This window comes from Daldinia caldariorum (genome assembly GCF_022478825.1).
Source record: "Daldinia caldariorum strain CBS 122874 unplaced genomic scaffold F4812scaffold_20, whole genome shotgun sequence".
Taxonomy (NCBI): Eukaryota; Fungi; Ascomycota; class Sordariomycetes; order Xylariales; family Hypoxylaceae; genus Daldinia; species Daldinia caldariorum.
This window is the reverse complement of record NW_025953056.1, coordinates 82762-98017: the sequence shown is the minus strand read 5'-3', so window position 1 is coordinate 98017 and position 15256 is coordinate 82762. Positions and strand designations below refer to the sequence as shown.

Here is a 15256-nt window from a genome sequence, read left to right as displayed (position 1 = left end):
CCACCTATCCAAGGACGCCATTCCTGTTGACACCCCCTAAATCCTGTCCCCCCTCTCCCCGTACACATCCATCCCTCGCTCCAGGGACCTTGATTTGACCTTGCAGATATAAAACCAACCCATTCAAAATTAAAACAAGACTAAGACTTATTAGTGCATGCGGGTCCGAAGGAGCTTCGAAGCTCGTGCTGTACAACCAATCCATGCGCACACCTGTAGTGCAGCCCAGTGCAGCCTACAGCATGCATCGTTTAGGTATGACACGCCAGAAATAGGCACATATTATCCCCATATGATAGACACCGAACTCCTCGTATTAGGTAGATACAGCCCAGAAGAATAATCTTGAATCAGAGAAAGCAAAACAGCGTGCACTCCCCATGCTGAGTACCTAGGTAGTTAGGTATTCATGGGTTCGTAGTAGCCATGGGACAACTAGGAGCGAGCGAGGCTATTGGGCCTCTATCTTGGAATGGCGACCCGTAAGCTCCGCGGTCCAGCTGTCGTCGCCATCGACGATAGCGCCGCGCTCGAGAAGAAGGGCTGCCATATCGGTTCGCCCAGCCATAACGGCCCGCTGTAGTGCTGTATAGCCTGAGCTATCTCGGCTATTTATATTGACGTCGTAGCGTTGAAGTAGAAGTCGTAACGTGTCGATGTGACCGCCTGCGACGGCAAAGTGCAACAACGGCGCTGTAGTTTCCGGAAAGGATGAACCTTGAGGTTGCATGTCAGCCATGCTGTCCACGACGCTACTTGCTGACGTCAGGAATGCTGACGCTAGTGATGAGGTACTGGGTCGCCCAGCATGACCCGACTTTCGATCCAGCGCCGACCACCCGGCAGGACTATTTAGATCCGATTCGGGCGACGTAGCGTACGCATTGGTACTATGTGCAACACCATCATCTAGAGGGTACGCTGATTCGGTGTGGTACATGGACATCTCTTCCGGGTTATTGTAAACATTAAAACTAACGCACCATTAGCAAGCTAGAAAAGACACGTAAAACAGTTCAGCTGAATGAAGTTCTCTTGACTAGGCTCATCGAGAAATTTGATGGCTAAAATAACAGGTAGCTTAGCTTACCTTGTAGATACACGCAGTCCATCATTGTTATCTGCAGCAGCTCCCTGTCCCCATGGCATAGGACTGGCGCAAGTAGATGAGTACATTTGGGGTATGCTGTGACTCCGGAGATGATGCTGTTGTTGTATAGGTGCGGACGAGATATTAGATGTGACGGCACGCGTCCTCCTGCCCGTTGTTGGTAAATCCGACACAATATCGCTAGAACCGTGAGCTTGGGGAAAATAAGACGTTGTGTCGAACCCGAGTGGGTTCTCCCCATCCGTCGTGAGACCTAATCCGCTCAGGTGTTCCGTACCCGATGCGTGAGGCCAAGATTGCAGGTAATCGCTCATCCCTCGGGTTCCATTGGGGGTCGTCGCTGATGTTACCGTTGAGTCTGCGTTATGAGCGTGAATATCTCCTAGGTTAGAGGGACTTCTCCCGCCGGAAGGGAGTTCATGCTCAGGAGGTGGCGTGGTTGATGGATCTGAACTGATAGACTGCTGAAGCTGCTGTAACTGCTTTTTCAACCTTTCTACTTCCTTGGTACGGTCTCTCATATTTCTCCCTTAACATCGTTAGCCTCAAGCGATAATATAATTAGGTGCCAAACTCACGATATGCTCGCTGAGCAAGGCGGTTCTGGATTTTCCTCCTCTCGGCTGCATCAGGCAGATTCCTCCAGTCCTCGTCAGGCTTCATTAGATCCACATAAGACGTCGTCAGTGGTCGACCGCTACGGGGAGAAGCTGTGCCTGACATGGCGAATAATGATTAGATACTAGTTTGTTGTTGTTGGTGGTGGTTTACAGTTGCAATAAGCGAAAATGGTGACTTTATAGAGATGGGGGATAGAGGTGAGGTTAAATGTGATACGGGTCGTAGATGTCTTGTATATCTTCGGCTACGGTGTAGGAGCTCGAAACATCACAGCCTCAAAGAATTAGGAGCAACACGGGAGTTAATTAACACCAGTACTGAATCCAGTAGGATCAGACAGTAGTGCCGACGGATTCCTTACGTCCTAATTTGTCTGGGAAGGCTTGGAGTTATGGGGAATAAATAGCGTCAGAAAAGATTGATCGAAGCCTCCGAGCCCGGTAACAAGATGGCAGATGTCTCCTGCCCCTAGTAATGTATCCGAACTTGAGGTAAGTTCAGCTTATAGGCCAGGATAGGGACCAGGAAACATGACGAAATGACTAGGCATCCTAGTAGCTGATCAACCCGCATAGACCAGGGGTGATTTGTGTTGGGACTGCAAAGTAATAGCTACCTAGGTAAGGTAGTAGGTGGCCAGCCTTCCTGTCTGTTACGCGGCTTGATAGGGTTGGTCGAAAAGGGATTGGTTATCAAGAGCCCCAGGAGACTGCCTTCCGGACATGATGGGTACCCTGTGCCATTTGCAGACTACGCTATGGGAGATGTGACCCGCCAAGACTCGTTCCAGCCCTTGGTTAATGAGAGCTATGTGAGCTTGAAAGAAGATTAGCTTGGGTGCTATGTTTCCTGCAGATAAATGTAAGTGATGTATTAGAACAGCCCTCCGTGTACCTCAATCCTACGCAGGGGTAGGAAGGTACATACTACTGTCATCCACTGTGGCTTGCTTCGCCTCGGAAACTTTGGGAGGAAACGAAGAGGAGTAGGAATATACATGCCCCTAGAAGATATCGATAGCGACGGGTGTGCGCTTCGAAAAAATAAATGAAAAAATAACTGTGTGCATCTTTGTGACAAGCTCCATGCATCTTTGGCTCAGCGGCACAGCTAAGAGGTCCCCTTTCCTTGGCGTTGATCCTACATCCCCTGCCACAAAAACCCCGTTACGGCAAGTCCATAACCTGCTCTGCTTTTGTGTGTGTCCTGCTGCTGCCGATGTTTCCTGCGCGAAAAAAAAACCATTGGTTCCGGGCGTAGGAGGTCGAGATAGCTTACACCTGACTGGTATCCTATCGCCGTTATAGGCTGATAGGGCTTTCCAATGGTAACATTGTCACAATAGCAGGATTGCCGCAAGCTTTTGCGAATCTGGCGCCATACGTGGATCAATCCTAGCCACGATGCTATAGTGTTTATCATATCATCGGGTTATTTGGTTACCTGCCTTGTATAGTCATTCCCGTGTTACTGTTCCTGATCGATAGACACGAGACGCTGCGATAGCAGATCTCTTGGGTTGATAACATATGTAGTGCCCGTGGGCTAGCGGGCGTAGCACTGCCAGCGACTTGTCAGAACGCAAGAATTCAAATCGACGTACAAAGACTTCTGCACGTCATCTGCCACCCGGAGATCAGGCCTTCCTGTTCAAGCCTAGACGGTGGGTGCGGGCACCATGAAGAAGCGTATCGGGGTCGAACCGGGGGTTGTCAGGCTATTCTTCTCATTGGACGATGCCCGGTGTACCCTTGCTCGTACCCTGCCAGAGCTAAAATTCTCCGCTACAGCCAATGCCATAGGCCTGGGTATCTACATAGTATGTATGCACTTGAAGATGTACGAGGGTGCGACGAGATAAAGTGCCCAGACCCATGTTCCCATGGTAGGACGCCACCGGTGTGACAGAAATATAGTCCCCTACTTGCTTTCTAGGAAGCCACTGACGTTATCGAGATCGGTCGAAACAACGTCAGGTATATAAAGCTTCAGGATAGTGAGGAGAGACGCCAGCATTGAAATGCTACGCCGTTCCCAGTTTCCCCCCATGGTTAAGTATCGTAGTAGGATACCCCTAATTCTCGCTCTCGGCACGGGTCGAAAGTGACGTTCAGGACCTATCGTAAATGCACGCCGGTAGTTATGGGGTGGATTGAAAGAGAAGCAGAGGCTGGGTAGTAACGAGATGATCGACTCGGATGCACCCGAATACAGTCGTTGGATCCAATCTAGGCTCAGCTTTGGGTTGAGCAAGAATACACGCAGTAGTGAAACCTGTCAAGACGTAGCAAACGCACAAGCCAGCGAACCCAAAAACCAACTAAGAACGGGCTGGGTTGGGGTCAACTCATGGAGAATGGGTAAGCATACATCGGTTGCGTTTGCGCAGCCCGTCCCCAGACAGCTGCACATCTAGACTTCTAGCCATGGATGAGACAAGTCGTCTCATGCTTCTTGCAATAAGATCTGCAAGATTAAATTTCCTTGCCCAATGATACGAGAGTAACGTGAAGCGTCGGGATTTTTTATAGGTATGTTTCTGATATCGAGATATAGCTTAGCAGGTAGCCACTCGGCCTCCAGATCTCATATAAATTAACACAACTATTAGTCGGCTGAGGGTTACCACCAGCTTGGAATATGAATACTAGACTCTCGGCGAAGCGTGGAAGTAATTAATTTTCAAATTAGATGTCCATAACTTGTTCCGATCATCTGGAAAGGCCGGCTGTTGAATGTAGTGATATTGGTCACCTATTAGAAAACAAAGTGTTCGCTGCAACTATACGGTAGCATGTTAGCTGTTTGGCGGATCTGCAGCAGGGTTTGATCATGGGTGTAATCATGGATGTCATAGGGTCGGTATATAGAAAAAATCCAGGGTCCCCTCCGAAAAGTCGGATGGTCTGGTAGCGGGACTATCTGGGGAAGAGAAGAATGCATCGCCACTGCGACGAGTTAAAATCAGCCGAATGTTCTCGCCTAAGCTTCGAGAAAGAGTGGGAAAAAGATATGACAGACCGTTGGCCTCGCGATCCGGACGTAGTTGTGTCTCCGGATCTTTACCTCGTCTCAGGAACGGTTCCCCCAAGAGTTATACATCACTATATACGTAATATTACGGTATAAAATGGCACTTCCCAATTCTGGTAGGAATCGCGATGTTCTCCTCGAGAAGCCAAGAGAGGAGTGACGACGCTATAGCATAACTTACGACGAATATCTGCCATGATCGGCGGGGGTAGACAACGGGTCTGTAAGTCTCTGTAAGTCTCTATGAGAAGCTATCACGAGGAAAGCACCGAGTGAAGATGCGGGATGAATGTTGATGACGTGCTCGGCATCTCAAAGCCGGACGTCGGACTTTTGACGAGTTTGGACTTTTGTAAGCACCCCCTTCGTACCATCTCAGCAGCTATGGGCTCGGAGATTCGAGAAATACAGACGCTTCAGAAGTTACAAGTTGTCAGAACCGGCAAGGGGAAGCGATTCCAAGCGGGGGCAGACTAAGCACAGATCCCCTTCATCCTCTTCGTCCCCTTCGTCCCCTTCGTAGGGAAGACGGAAGAAGGTTTTGATCCGGTAACCACCATATTAGAAAATGACAATCGGGTAAGGCAACTGGCTGTAACTTTATCACGAGTACCAAAAACGAATGCGATATGGTCTGTAACGAGAAGGTAACGAGGAAACTTGGTGTGAACCTGGGTGTCAATTTGGGTATGAATTTGGGTGTGAAGTGTGAAAGAAATGGGACAAAAAACAAAGTTTTGACCCTTGAAATGCCACAGCGCAGCATAGAGTGGCATAAAGTACCTAGCATAAAGTGGCATAAAGTGGCATAGAGTGGCATATGTAGAGTGACAGCGCGTGGAAGGTAAAAAGGTTAGATTGGTCTTAGCGCCCAGACCTGATTGGCAGAGGTACCGATAGCTGCCGGAGCTAATAGCGAGGGGTAGCAACCTTAAGTTGATGCTAGCACGAACCAGCATACATACCTGTATCCTTATCCCACATTTTGCTACGCTATTAGGCTATCAAAATGGCTACCTACCTAATCTACCTCCTAAAGCTTTGTACCGTTCTGATATAATATCAGTGTAATACCAGTCAGTGTATTGTACCTAAGTCATAGGTAGATAGGTACCTTAGGTACCCATGGTAAGGTAAACGTAAAGGGGGGACCCCTCTTTCTCGGAGCTGGTGTTTACCCCTGTCTACACTTTTTCATTATACACTAATCACTTACATACCTTTTTATCAAGTTACCTACTCAGCTACATGTATGTCCAGGATAGACGACCAATGATTATTTAGTTATCCTTTTGGATAGTAATACTCTCAATTTCTAATCGCCGTCTTTCGCGAATTATTGCAATCTCCTACTCGTATTGTAAGCATCGTTCGCAGTCGTGTAACCACGTAACCGAATAACCTAGGTCATGAGGGTTATTGCTTTGCTTCGTTTCTGTGTTTGCTATGCTGTGGTTCGGCCGAGTTACAGACCGTTGGGGTTACGGATTACATCCACGTCGAATGTGGTTTGTAAGGTTTGTAAGTGATTTGTTACCAGCTTACCTAGATACTTATCTCCTATCCCCCAGAACTCTCCAAAACGTGTCCGGGTAACAAGGAGGGTATCAACAACATCTCCTCTATGTCATGTATCGCAGGTGAAAGGCTTGAACACAATACCTGCCTACCTAACCATACTTTAGATAGTTCAAGCAGTTAGGTACATAATAAAGATCTTTCGGTAGGTAGTCAAAGCAAGGCAGACGACTAAGTTATACAACTCACAACTTTCTCATAGGTTTTACGAAGTCACTAATAGGCTATAGCTAGTAGAACTTCACCAAGCTCCCCTACTGAGGTAACATCACGACTTGGGATTGATAGGCATAGCACCTCAGCTAGTCTGGGTCACAAGGCGACATAGGAGTCGCAGCACCTTGTAAGTCACCTTGTAAGTATGACTTGCGACTAATAACTAATCATGGTAGTGTTTCTTAACCGAGCCGACAACGCTAGGCTATAGCCTTATGGAAATATGTACTATATTTTATATTAAATCCCCATATATAAACCTTTCACTGCAATATATTCCATCAAAGTTGCAGTCATCCAGCACGTGGATTCTTGATCGATGCTTAATATAGGTCGATCTACCGACTATTCGAATTTTTCGATTCCTTCTATAACTTGTCGTTGAAGATCCACATACTTCATCATATTTTTCTATCTCTCGTGGATATCTCCATTGAATCCTATCCCCGACACCCCCCACCCCCCGTCTTCGGTCACCTCATGTTATACAAGATCTCGAATATTAGAATGCATGTTACAAATAATGCGCCAAGTCAATACCTACCTAGCATCTTAAATTGAACGCTTTTCGAGGGACGCCACAACGTCGGATTGGGGACCAGCAGGTTAAACCATGCGTACCCAATCTATTGTTAATAAATCGTATCAGTTGTACAACTTATTCCACGCGACGGGAACGTCAAACTCGGAATGATGCGGGGGGAGATCTTCGGGCCGGCACCGACTTCAATCCTAAATGCTTATTGCCGGAGCCATCCTCCGCAGAATTAGCATTCGGGAATCGTGATTAGTGCCTAGAATGCCAAGAATGTCTTACCAGGGGAGCTTCCTTAACACTAGTCATATACATAGTAAATACCGTAAATCCTTGTCTTTCACATGGTAATCTTCCTAGTTTGTTGTTCCTTCTATACCAGAATGCCGGCGCAACCGATTTCGCATAACCCCTCCAGAGGCTACTATTTTGATCTTGACTAAAGTGGGAAAGTATTTTGCAATGTTCCTATAATCGAGAAAGAGGATATGAATTATTTCCTCCTTATTTTTAATAATAATATAAGTTGGCCGTGTATTTGCCTGCTGACAATACGGCTATTGAAGGGGGTAGGTGGGACTAAATCAATAAATCACTCAGATTAGATGAAGAAAAATAGAACTTCCTTCACATTCATTCTACGCTGCTTATCTACTACTCAAGACATCTCAAGACATGTGAATTCTTCTGCGGTTGAAAATTTATAGCCATACCCAGCTAGGTAGGTACCTAGGTAGGTAGTTGTAACGGACCTTGACTACCTACCTACATCGCAATCCGCAGACATGCAGCAATATAATCATGTGAAGAAATCTTCTGTGTTTCCTGCCTCTAGTCTTAATGATTTTATCCCACTGTGAGATTGTCCAAGCCCTAATAATACGTTCAGAAAGCTTCATACCCTATCCTAAACCTACCTCTACTATATGTACATCTAGCGCAGAAGTCTCACTTTTCTTTGATGATCACGAACTCAAATAGTTACTTTACTCAGTATTACAATGTTCGGTTGGTATGTTTTCTTTGAATTTTGACTCATGTCGCAAAAAGCATTTTGTATTCTGCATTACGTTGACACTATGTTGGCTCTTATCAGATTTACACTAGGGCGGGTAAAAGACCCTGCTAAAAGGGGTAAAGGGGCGAACTGAAGACATGCTTTATCTTCAATGCGCAAATAGACATTCTAGCAATACGATGATTAGATTTCAAATACTTACATCGATTCTAACTAAATACGAATTTATTCCATTTAAACTGTAGACTTACTCAAGGGGTCTCGTAACACACGGTCACAGACTTCCACTTCTACGTGACCAACTACAACAGAACCCAGCACATCAGATTGGCCAAGTATTATCTGATTCACTATACTCGTCAATTTTCAATATGTCTTAGTCACTTACTAATACATATTCTCGAAGTTTTCCAAATACTGGAGGCATCTGATATCTTGAGTCAATTCCCAACCTTCATCCGAACTCGTATCAAAACACATCCATGGGGATACGATTAAAAAAAATGCTATAACGGAAACAGGCCAAGGGTAGCGGCGGTAGTACTGGCTCGGCTTTACGACCGAGTATAGAAAAAGTCTGCGGAAGAATTAGTCTAGAATGTTTCAATTGAGACGTAGGGCTTGACAAGATGGTGTCCTCGACGGCAAGCACCCCCACTCTGGCGGCTCATAGGTACCTAACCCAAAACGCCATATCTAGACCATATTCCGTCTTACTATTAGGTAGGTAGGTTTATACTAGGAAGGAGATTTATACCTACCTTAGGTAGGTATCTAGGCGCGTGGCAGCCTAAAAAAGCGACATCGGCTGAGATGGGCAAAACTTCGTAGCTGAATAGGAAAGACCAAATTCGAAGATTTACACGTGTTAGACCGAGCATAAGCTAGATTAGGTATTTGGGGTCCATCCGAAGTGGTTTCGCCAGGCTGCGCAAATCTGGTTTCTACCTAATACCTAGGTAGGTAGCTTACGACATATATGATCAATGTGATACCTATACCACCTCCGCGCGGGCGGGGGTGGAGGGAACATACCTAACCTACTGGGTCTGCTGCTCAGTCGGGGCAAATCTCCTCCATTATCCATTGTCGACGAGCCTCATATAGACTAGAACAAGTCCAGCTAAGGGGGTGGCTAACGAAACTAGCTGCCGCCCGAACCAGAGACGCAGCGAACCTGGGCAAAAATGATGTGGGCAAGATATTTCTCCTTATGCACGTCCCGACAAGTTCGTGGCTTCGGTCGATGCTGCTTACTCTGGGGCTAAGCGAAGGGGGGCGATATCGCTACATAAGCAAGAAAGCTGAGCTGTATGCAAAAGAAAAAAGAAAGAAAAAAAAACCTACCTTGCCCTATGAAACATTCGGAGGGCCGCCACGCGAATATAGGCCTAGGTAGGTACCTACCTAACCTGCCTCAACTGTGGTTTTTGATAATCAATGACTAAATTACCAAATCTTTTCATTCACCAAGCCAAATTGTGGCGAAGCTCGAGGCCCGTTACGGAAGGAGGGAAACCACAATGCCGAAGCACGTTCGTGATTGGTAACGGCAAAGCAGCCAGTTCAGGGAAAGTCAAGTGTGCAGAGAGTAGTATCCTCGGAATTAAATCAAGACGCGGGCAGGCGTAAAACCGACGAATCTGGCCCTGCGTCCTATAGGACGTACCTAAAGTAGACAGACCATCTTATCTGATCGTCCAATGCTATCAAAGTTACCTAACCTAACCTAACCTAGCTAAGGTAGTCAATAGAAGAGAGGCAAAAGCATAGTAGGTATCAGAATCGAATATCAGAATATCGCATACGAGCGTCTCTCACTCGGAAATTGTCCTCGTGTACCATCCGCGAAAGCCGTGTGGCAATACCAGCGGGTTCCAGAAGGCGACCAACTAAGTGTCCCAAGAATGAAAGTGCGATTTGTCGATATCAGAGAAGAAACCCTGTGTTGTTACAAATTAGCGAACCATAAAGGGCTTCTTGAGAGAATAAGAAAAACCAACCTTTAAATTCATCGACGGCTTAGATGTCAGTGTGACTATCTTCGGCGGCGTTCTTGGATGCTGCGACACCATGTATAAATTAGAAATTATCGTCCGTCTCAGAGGATGTATACATAGACAGAATTTATCGCGGACTTCATTCACATCCATTACCTACCTAAATCGTTAGAGTTCAGCTTCGTAGAGGCCTCAGCATCACGGTCCTCCTCGATGACACCGTCATGCTCCTCATAAGGGGGGATGGCCTTCATCACGGCGCGGCGCTTGGGAGTTTTCATCGGCTTCTGCTTTGCCCCGTCCGAGTCGCCGGCGTCGTTGTCGTCATCCTGCATAGCGTCTCCTGCAGCTGCCTTGGAGCGCTTAGCCGGTTTCTTTGCGACTCGAGCCTTCTTGGTCTTTGTTCCGGCGTCCTCCTCGGCGTCAGGACTATCCATGGAAGCTGCTGTGCGCTTTCGTCCCTTAGTGGGGGTCTTAGCCGATTCGCCACCGGCCTGGGCATCTTCTTCAGGAATGGGGAACTCGTTGATGTACTGCTTGCGTAGTCTCTGGAACTGGTGCCTATACACGAAGGTTAGACACGTAGATGTACAAGTTAATATATCTGAAATCTCTAGGTGCACGCATGTAACATTGGCAGTAATCTCCCCGTGGACAGATCAAAGTAGGTAGGTAACAGATAAGGGTAGTGGCCTTACTTTACAGCTGCAAGGCCGTACTTGTCACCAAATACGTTCTGAGCTCTTTCGCCAATGGTCTTCCAACCTTTGACGCCTAGCTGCTTGTTATCTTCCTGCATGATGAGCAGGAGGAGATTCGCGTTCTCTTCGGGAGTCCACTTTGCAGAATCCACGTTCGCCTTGGGGGCGGCAGTGCTAGTCTTGGCAGACATGTTGTGGCAAGATGGTGAGGATAAGTTGACTATGTGAGGAAGTATGACTAATGTATAATACGTCAGTAAGCCTTTACATATGCCAGAGAGGTGTACTCCCAGGTCATCGTTCTGATTATGGAAGCGAAATGATAGTTTGAAGATGGATGTATATGAGATAGGAAAAGAGATAAAAGCAACGATCAAAGGGTTAGATAAACGGGTTATACTTTTGTGGGAGTGTTAGATGATGAGGGTTTCTGCCTTAGTGAAGCCGGACGACATGTACTATTTGAAATGGGCATGACGACGTGGACAGCTTTACGGGGTACAAAAGAATATTGGGTATGGGATACGGTACAACTCATCAGGGTAAATGGTATCAAAGATGTGGTGGCTGTCACTGAAGATAGGATATAGGTAATGATTGCGTGTCCAGTGTCATGTAAGGAGGGAGAGGGAATATTATCAACTACTTACGTCTTGTAGATAAGTTCGTTCAAAACCCCAAGTGGAATATGTCACAAATGAAGATTTTATCTTTAAGGAATCAACGCGTAAAGTTGTAGTAATAAATGGGTTGGTCCATTTACGTTGAAAGGTGGAAATCGAAGTTGGTCAACAGGAAGAGAAATGTGTAAGGACACGAACTGATAAATATTTTAAAACTACTAAAGCCCGGCCAGAATTATACTAGGAAACTGCAAGCCCGGTGATGGTTGCCCGGAGCGTTGCTAGGGACAAGGCAATATCATAACTCCAGGCAACGACAAAATGAGGTGCACTGATCCAGATACCGCAAACATTTTATTTTCCTGCCTTCATTCACGGAACTTCGCCTTTACTCGGGTAACCTCCTGCTTCCTTCCTTCTTTTCTTCAATTCCTTTTATTTTAATAATTACAATTAAGTGTTTTCTTACGCTCTTGTCTGGATTGAAGTCATAGATGCGCCGCGGCATCTATCTACCATTTGCAAGGCATCAATTCAACACCACATTCTCCCTCTTCTCGGTAGTTGCAGCCTTCCTTTACTCCCACACATTCGTTCGCTGCCTCGAAAAGAATACAATCACGCATTCCAAGTTCGATCAATAGTAAGTACACCCTAATTAATACCTACCATGCATCTCCACTGCTGAAATGTGTGTGGCTGGGATGTATACGCCCCACACCCGTGGACCCCTATATACAGGACCTGCCCACCTATTACACCTATTAGATAGAAAAACAATATAACTACATGACATACCTCATAACCTGCGTCTATTTTCAACATCCACTATCATTGAGCAACATAAGACGAAGTCATTCGTGGGCTTTTCAAATCACTAATTTCACAACCTGTAGAAGTCTCGTAGCCAACCGCTCCTTTGGGGACTCCTTCCCCAAGAAGGATTTCAATGGGTTTCCAATACTGGAACTCCACTACTCCCAAGCACACAAGCCCGCAGAGTGGTTCGTGCTATGAAAGCGGCCGGCGAACATCTTGACAAGTCAGTCTGCACAGAATATATCATTGCCCTTTTCGATACGGCAAAGGACATGGCACAGCATTGCCAGTATCATACAGGGCCTGGTTTCTGGGGACTTGTCAGTCGTAGTGTTACGTGGGCGCGGCTAATTTCCCCCGGAGATCTTTACGACCTCTCAATTCGAGTCATCTCCGCCAGACGTGTCTTCCTCGAGCACATAAGCTACTGGGCTGAAATGAAAAGGGAAGAAAACTGGCCCGTCCCCGATAGCTACTTCGTCCGCATTTTCAACGAAGCCAATACGGCGGTAGACGGCTTTACCAAGGCCGTATACGATACCTATGGAGCCAACTCAAAAATCAGAGAAAGATTTTATCCCAAGTGGACCGACGACTCCGATAACGAGGGCACCGCTGAGGCAACCAGAGCCAGATTCCTTGAAAGGTGCGCAGAACCTCGCACGTCTTCGACCGGCGCAACTGTTGAAGGCCAAAGTACCGTTCAGGAAGGAGAAGACAAGGAAGAAGAAGAGAAAGAATACGAGGGAGTAGACGAGGGAGAATACGAGGGGGGAGACGAATATGAAGAAGCAGATGGAGATGTGGACAGTGAGATGCATGAGATGGACTATGAGATGAACGAGGAAATGGACGAGGAAATGGGTGGTGTAAGCGAGGAAGTTGGTGAAGCCAGCCAGGAGATGCAGCCGATGCAAACCTCCGAAGGTGAGCCAGGCCATACCATGACTCTCCCCTTACGTTTCCATTGAAGGGTTGCCTCCAACTTTTGTATGAGGGGATAGTACGCCTCAGTAACCTAGGTAATCCGTAGCAAATCGCCTTTAATGTCATTGCGTAACTAGGTAGATAGTATCCAATGCTATGGGCCTCGGGTTTCAGATATAATTATTTCAGCCTCCTGACGGGCAATCGTCAATATACAAGTCTCGATACATACCTAGGCTAGGTACCTAATAATAACTAGCTTTTACAAATGAATACAACAGGTAGCTTGTACAAGGTACGTACTACAAGTGCCTAAAAAACCTGCGGAGGGGTTATAATTATGGTTAAGAAGGTCAGCTTTCACCGAGGCAAGAAAATCTGCCACTCTTAGGATCACTTGGTCAAGTGGCCAGACTACTGAACTCTCGACTCCGGTCGATGGTTCGACCCTAACGAGGGGCAGATTTTCTCAGCCCAGAGCTTGCACCCCCAACCCAAACTTGGGTCGGTCAATGAGTTGAAATAATTTACTGCCGGCAGATGATCTGCGGCTGCGCGCTCTAACTTGCGAGTTGAGTATTCAGTCTCAGGGACAATGGGGATCAGCCTGGGATTAGGCGCCATAATCACTCGTGACCTTGGCATTGCAATAGAAGCTGACCTTTTTTTTCGTACTTTTTTGTTTCTTTTTTTTTAAAAAAAAATCGCTATTCTTTTGTGCCTTTATTTTATTTACCCCCGACCCCTTCTCTTTTAATATCGTAGACTAATTAAGGCATACCATACCTACCAACCTTTTCATAGCATCAATGGCTAAAAGTACTTCAGATCATTTCTTGAGTGATCTTAGATTAGCTGTTCTACAATTTTCGCCGGAGCAGGAGTTCTTGCCATGTTGGAGGTCGACCGTAGATGCATTTTACCACAATTCTAAATACAACACCTTGCGCAAAGAGCCTTTCTGTATGTATAATCACACGCTCGCATGGTTCATCTACAGTTCCTCGGGGAAGAACGAGCCTATTTCCCACCATTTGTTCACCTCAGGACACTTTGTGGTGTGTAACCATGCCCATCTAGCTGCCTACCTCATACAGATGCTTGCAGCCCACAGGGGGCCCACGTGACAATACCGTGGCGCAACCATTAAATATTGTTGGAGGGTTAGGACAGAGATAGGTCCTGTATTTAGAAATTAAGTTTGCATTGGAAATTTTTGTTAAAGTTATCTTGCTCAGATCGGCTAAGTCATATATGTTAGGTAGAAATTACCTACAGCGCTAGTATCAGCACCATATCATGTAGGTATTTATAATGTTCAACAAGAAACCATGACATATGGATCTAAACTAAATAAATAATGTAAATATCTTCAAAGCATGCAACGACGTATCTCATATCAAGCTAAGCTAAGCTAAATATAATACTAATTATGGAACAACCTCACTCTAGACATATCGTTAAATGTCGCTTTACTTTCTTTCTGCCTTCCTATACCAACCGGTATCAATCAATGCCCGTCCCGCAGCGGCCGTTCGTCGATATCGGCACCGCCTTGGTCGAGGTGGGCGGCGGCGGTGGCGATGGATGTTAAAGTCCGGGCGGAGGGTCAATGTCCGGGTGGACGTCGCAGATGTGGAACTTCGCGCGGCGCCGGGGCCAGGCTAAAAATTAATTCGAAGATTACGTCATCAATCTACCAGGCCTTATCCTTGTACTGAAGTACGTACTCTGTATATGTGGGAGCGATGATGCAATGCCAAGAACTCCCAAAACGAAAGATGCAAAATAAAACAACCACATAGAGAAGACAACCTCGTATCCGTACTCGACAATGATCAAATCCCTCTTCATATTCTAATAAAACTTTAGTCCCGTTCGCCGAGTACGCACGCCGCGGGCGTAAGTAGCCTCCTAGACGCCCAACACGCCGCCGAAGTTCGCGCGGCAGAAGTATACGCGTCGATCAGGTTCCGCGCCTGCGCCGGCGCCGGCGTCACAAACCAGCTCGCGCTCGCGGCGGCGGTGGAACCCCGGGTAGCTTAATAGATAAACAATCGCGCGCTCTTGCTTG

The 15256-nt window shown here is 46.5% G+C and overlaps 5 protein-coding genes across 5 annotated transcripts; 3 read left to right on the top strand and 2 right to left on the bottom strand.

Moving 5' to 3' along the window:
- Positions 1-451: 451 nt before the first annotated feature.
- Positions 452-1834, bottom strand: F4812DRAFT_462725 (uncharacterized protein; the record flags this gene model as incomplete). The annotated part of the gene is made up of 3 exons (XM_047938091.1): positions 452-974; positions 1091-1640; positions 1690-1834. The coding sequence occupies 3 exons, from the start codon at positions 1832-1834 to the stop codon at positions 452-454; spliced, it is 1218 nt and encodes a 405-aa protein (XP_047786625.1).
- Positions 1835-5763: 3929 nt separating this feature from the next.
- Positions 5764-6808, top strand: F4812DRAFT_442942 (uncharacterized protein). The gene is made up of 3 exons (XM_047935358.1): positions 5764-6282; positions 6337-6686; positions 6736-6808. Exons 1-2 carry the CDS (start codon positions 6175-6177, stop codon positions 6448-6450), a joined length of 222 nt encoding a protein of 73 aa, XP_047786624.1. The 5' UTR covers positions 5764-6174; the 3' UTR covers positions 6451-6686; positions 6736-6808.
- Positions 6809-10134: 3326 nt separating this feature from the next.
- F4812DRAFT_467956 (uncharacterized protein) lies at positions 10135-11004 on the bottom strand (the record flags this gene model as incomplete). The annotated part of the gene is made up of 3 exons (XM_047938720.1): positions 10135-10175; positions 10273-10673; positions 10811-11004. 3 exons carry the CDS (start codon positions 11002-11004, stop codon positions 10135-10137), a joined length of 636 nt encoding a protein of 211 aa, XP_047786623.1.
- A 1445-nt stretch (positions 11005-12449) lies between these two features.
- F4812DRAFT_467953 (uncharacterized protein) lies at positions 12450-13226 on the top strand (the record flags this gene model as incomplete). The annotated part of the gene is made up of 1 exon (XM_047938719.1): positions 12450-13226. One exon carries the CDS (start codon positions 12450-12452, stop codon positions 13224-13226), a length of 777 nt encoding a protein of 258 aa, XP_047786622.1.
- Positions 13227-14479: 1253 nt separating this feature from the next.
- Positions 14480-14952, top strand: F4812DRAFT_442939 (uncharacterized protein). The gene is made up of 2 exons (XM_047935357.1): positions 14480-14846; positions 14913-14952. The coding sequence occupies exons 1-2, from the start codon at positions 14647-14649 to the stop codon at positions 14932-14934; spliced, it is 222 nt and encodes a 73-aa protein (XP_047786621.1). The 5' UTR covers positions 14480-14646; the 3' UTR covers positions 14935-14952.
- The last annotated feature ends 304 nt before the right edge of the window (positions 14953-15256 follow it).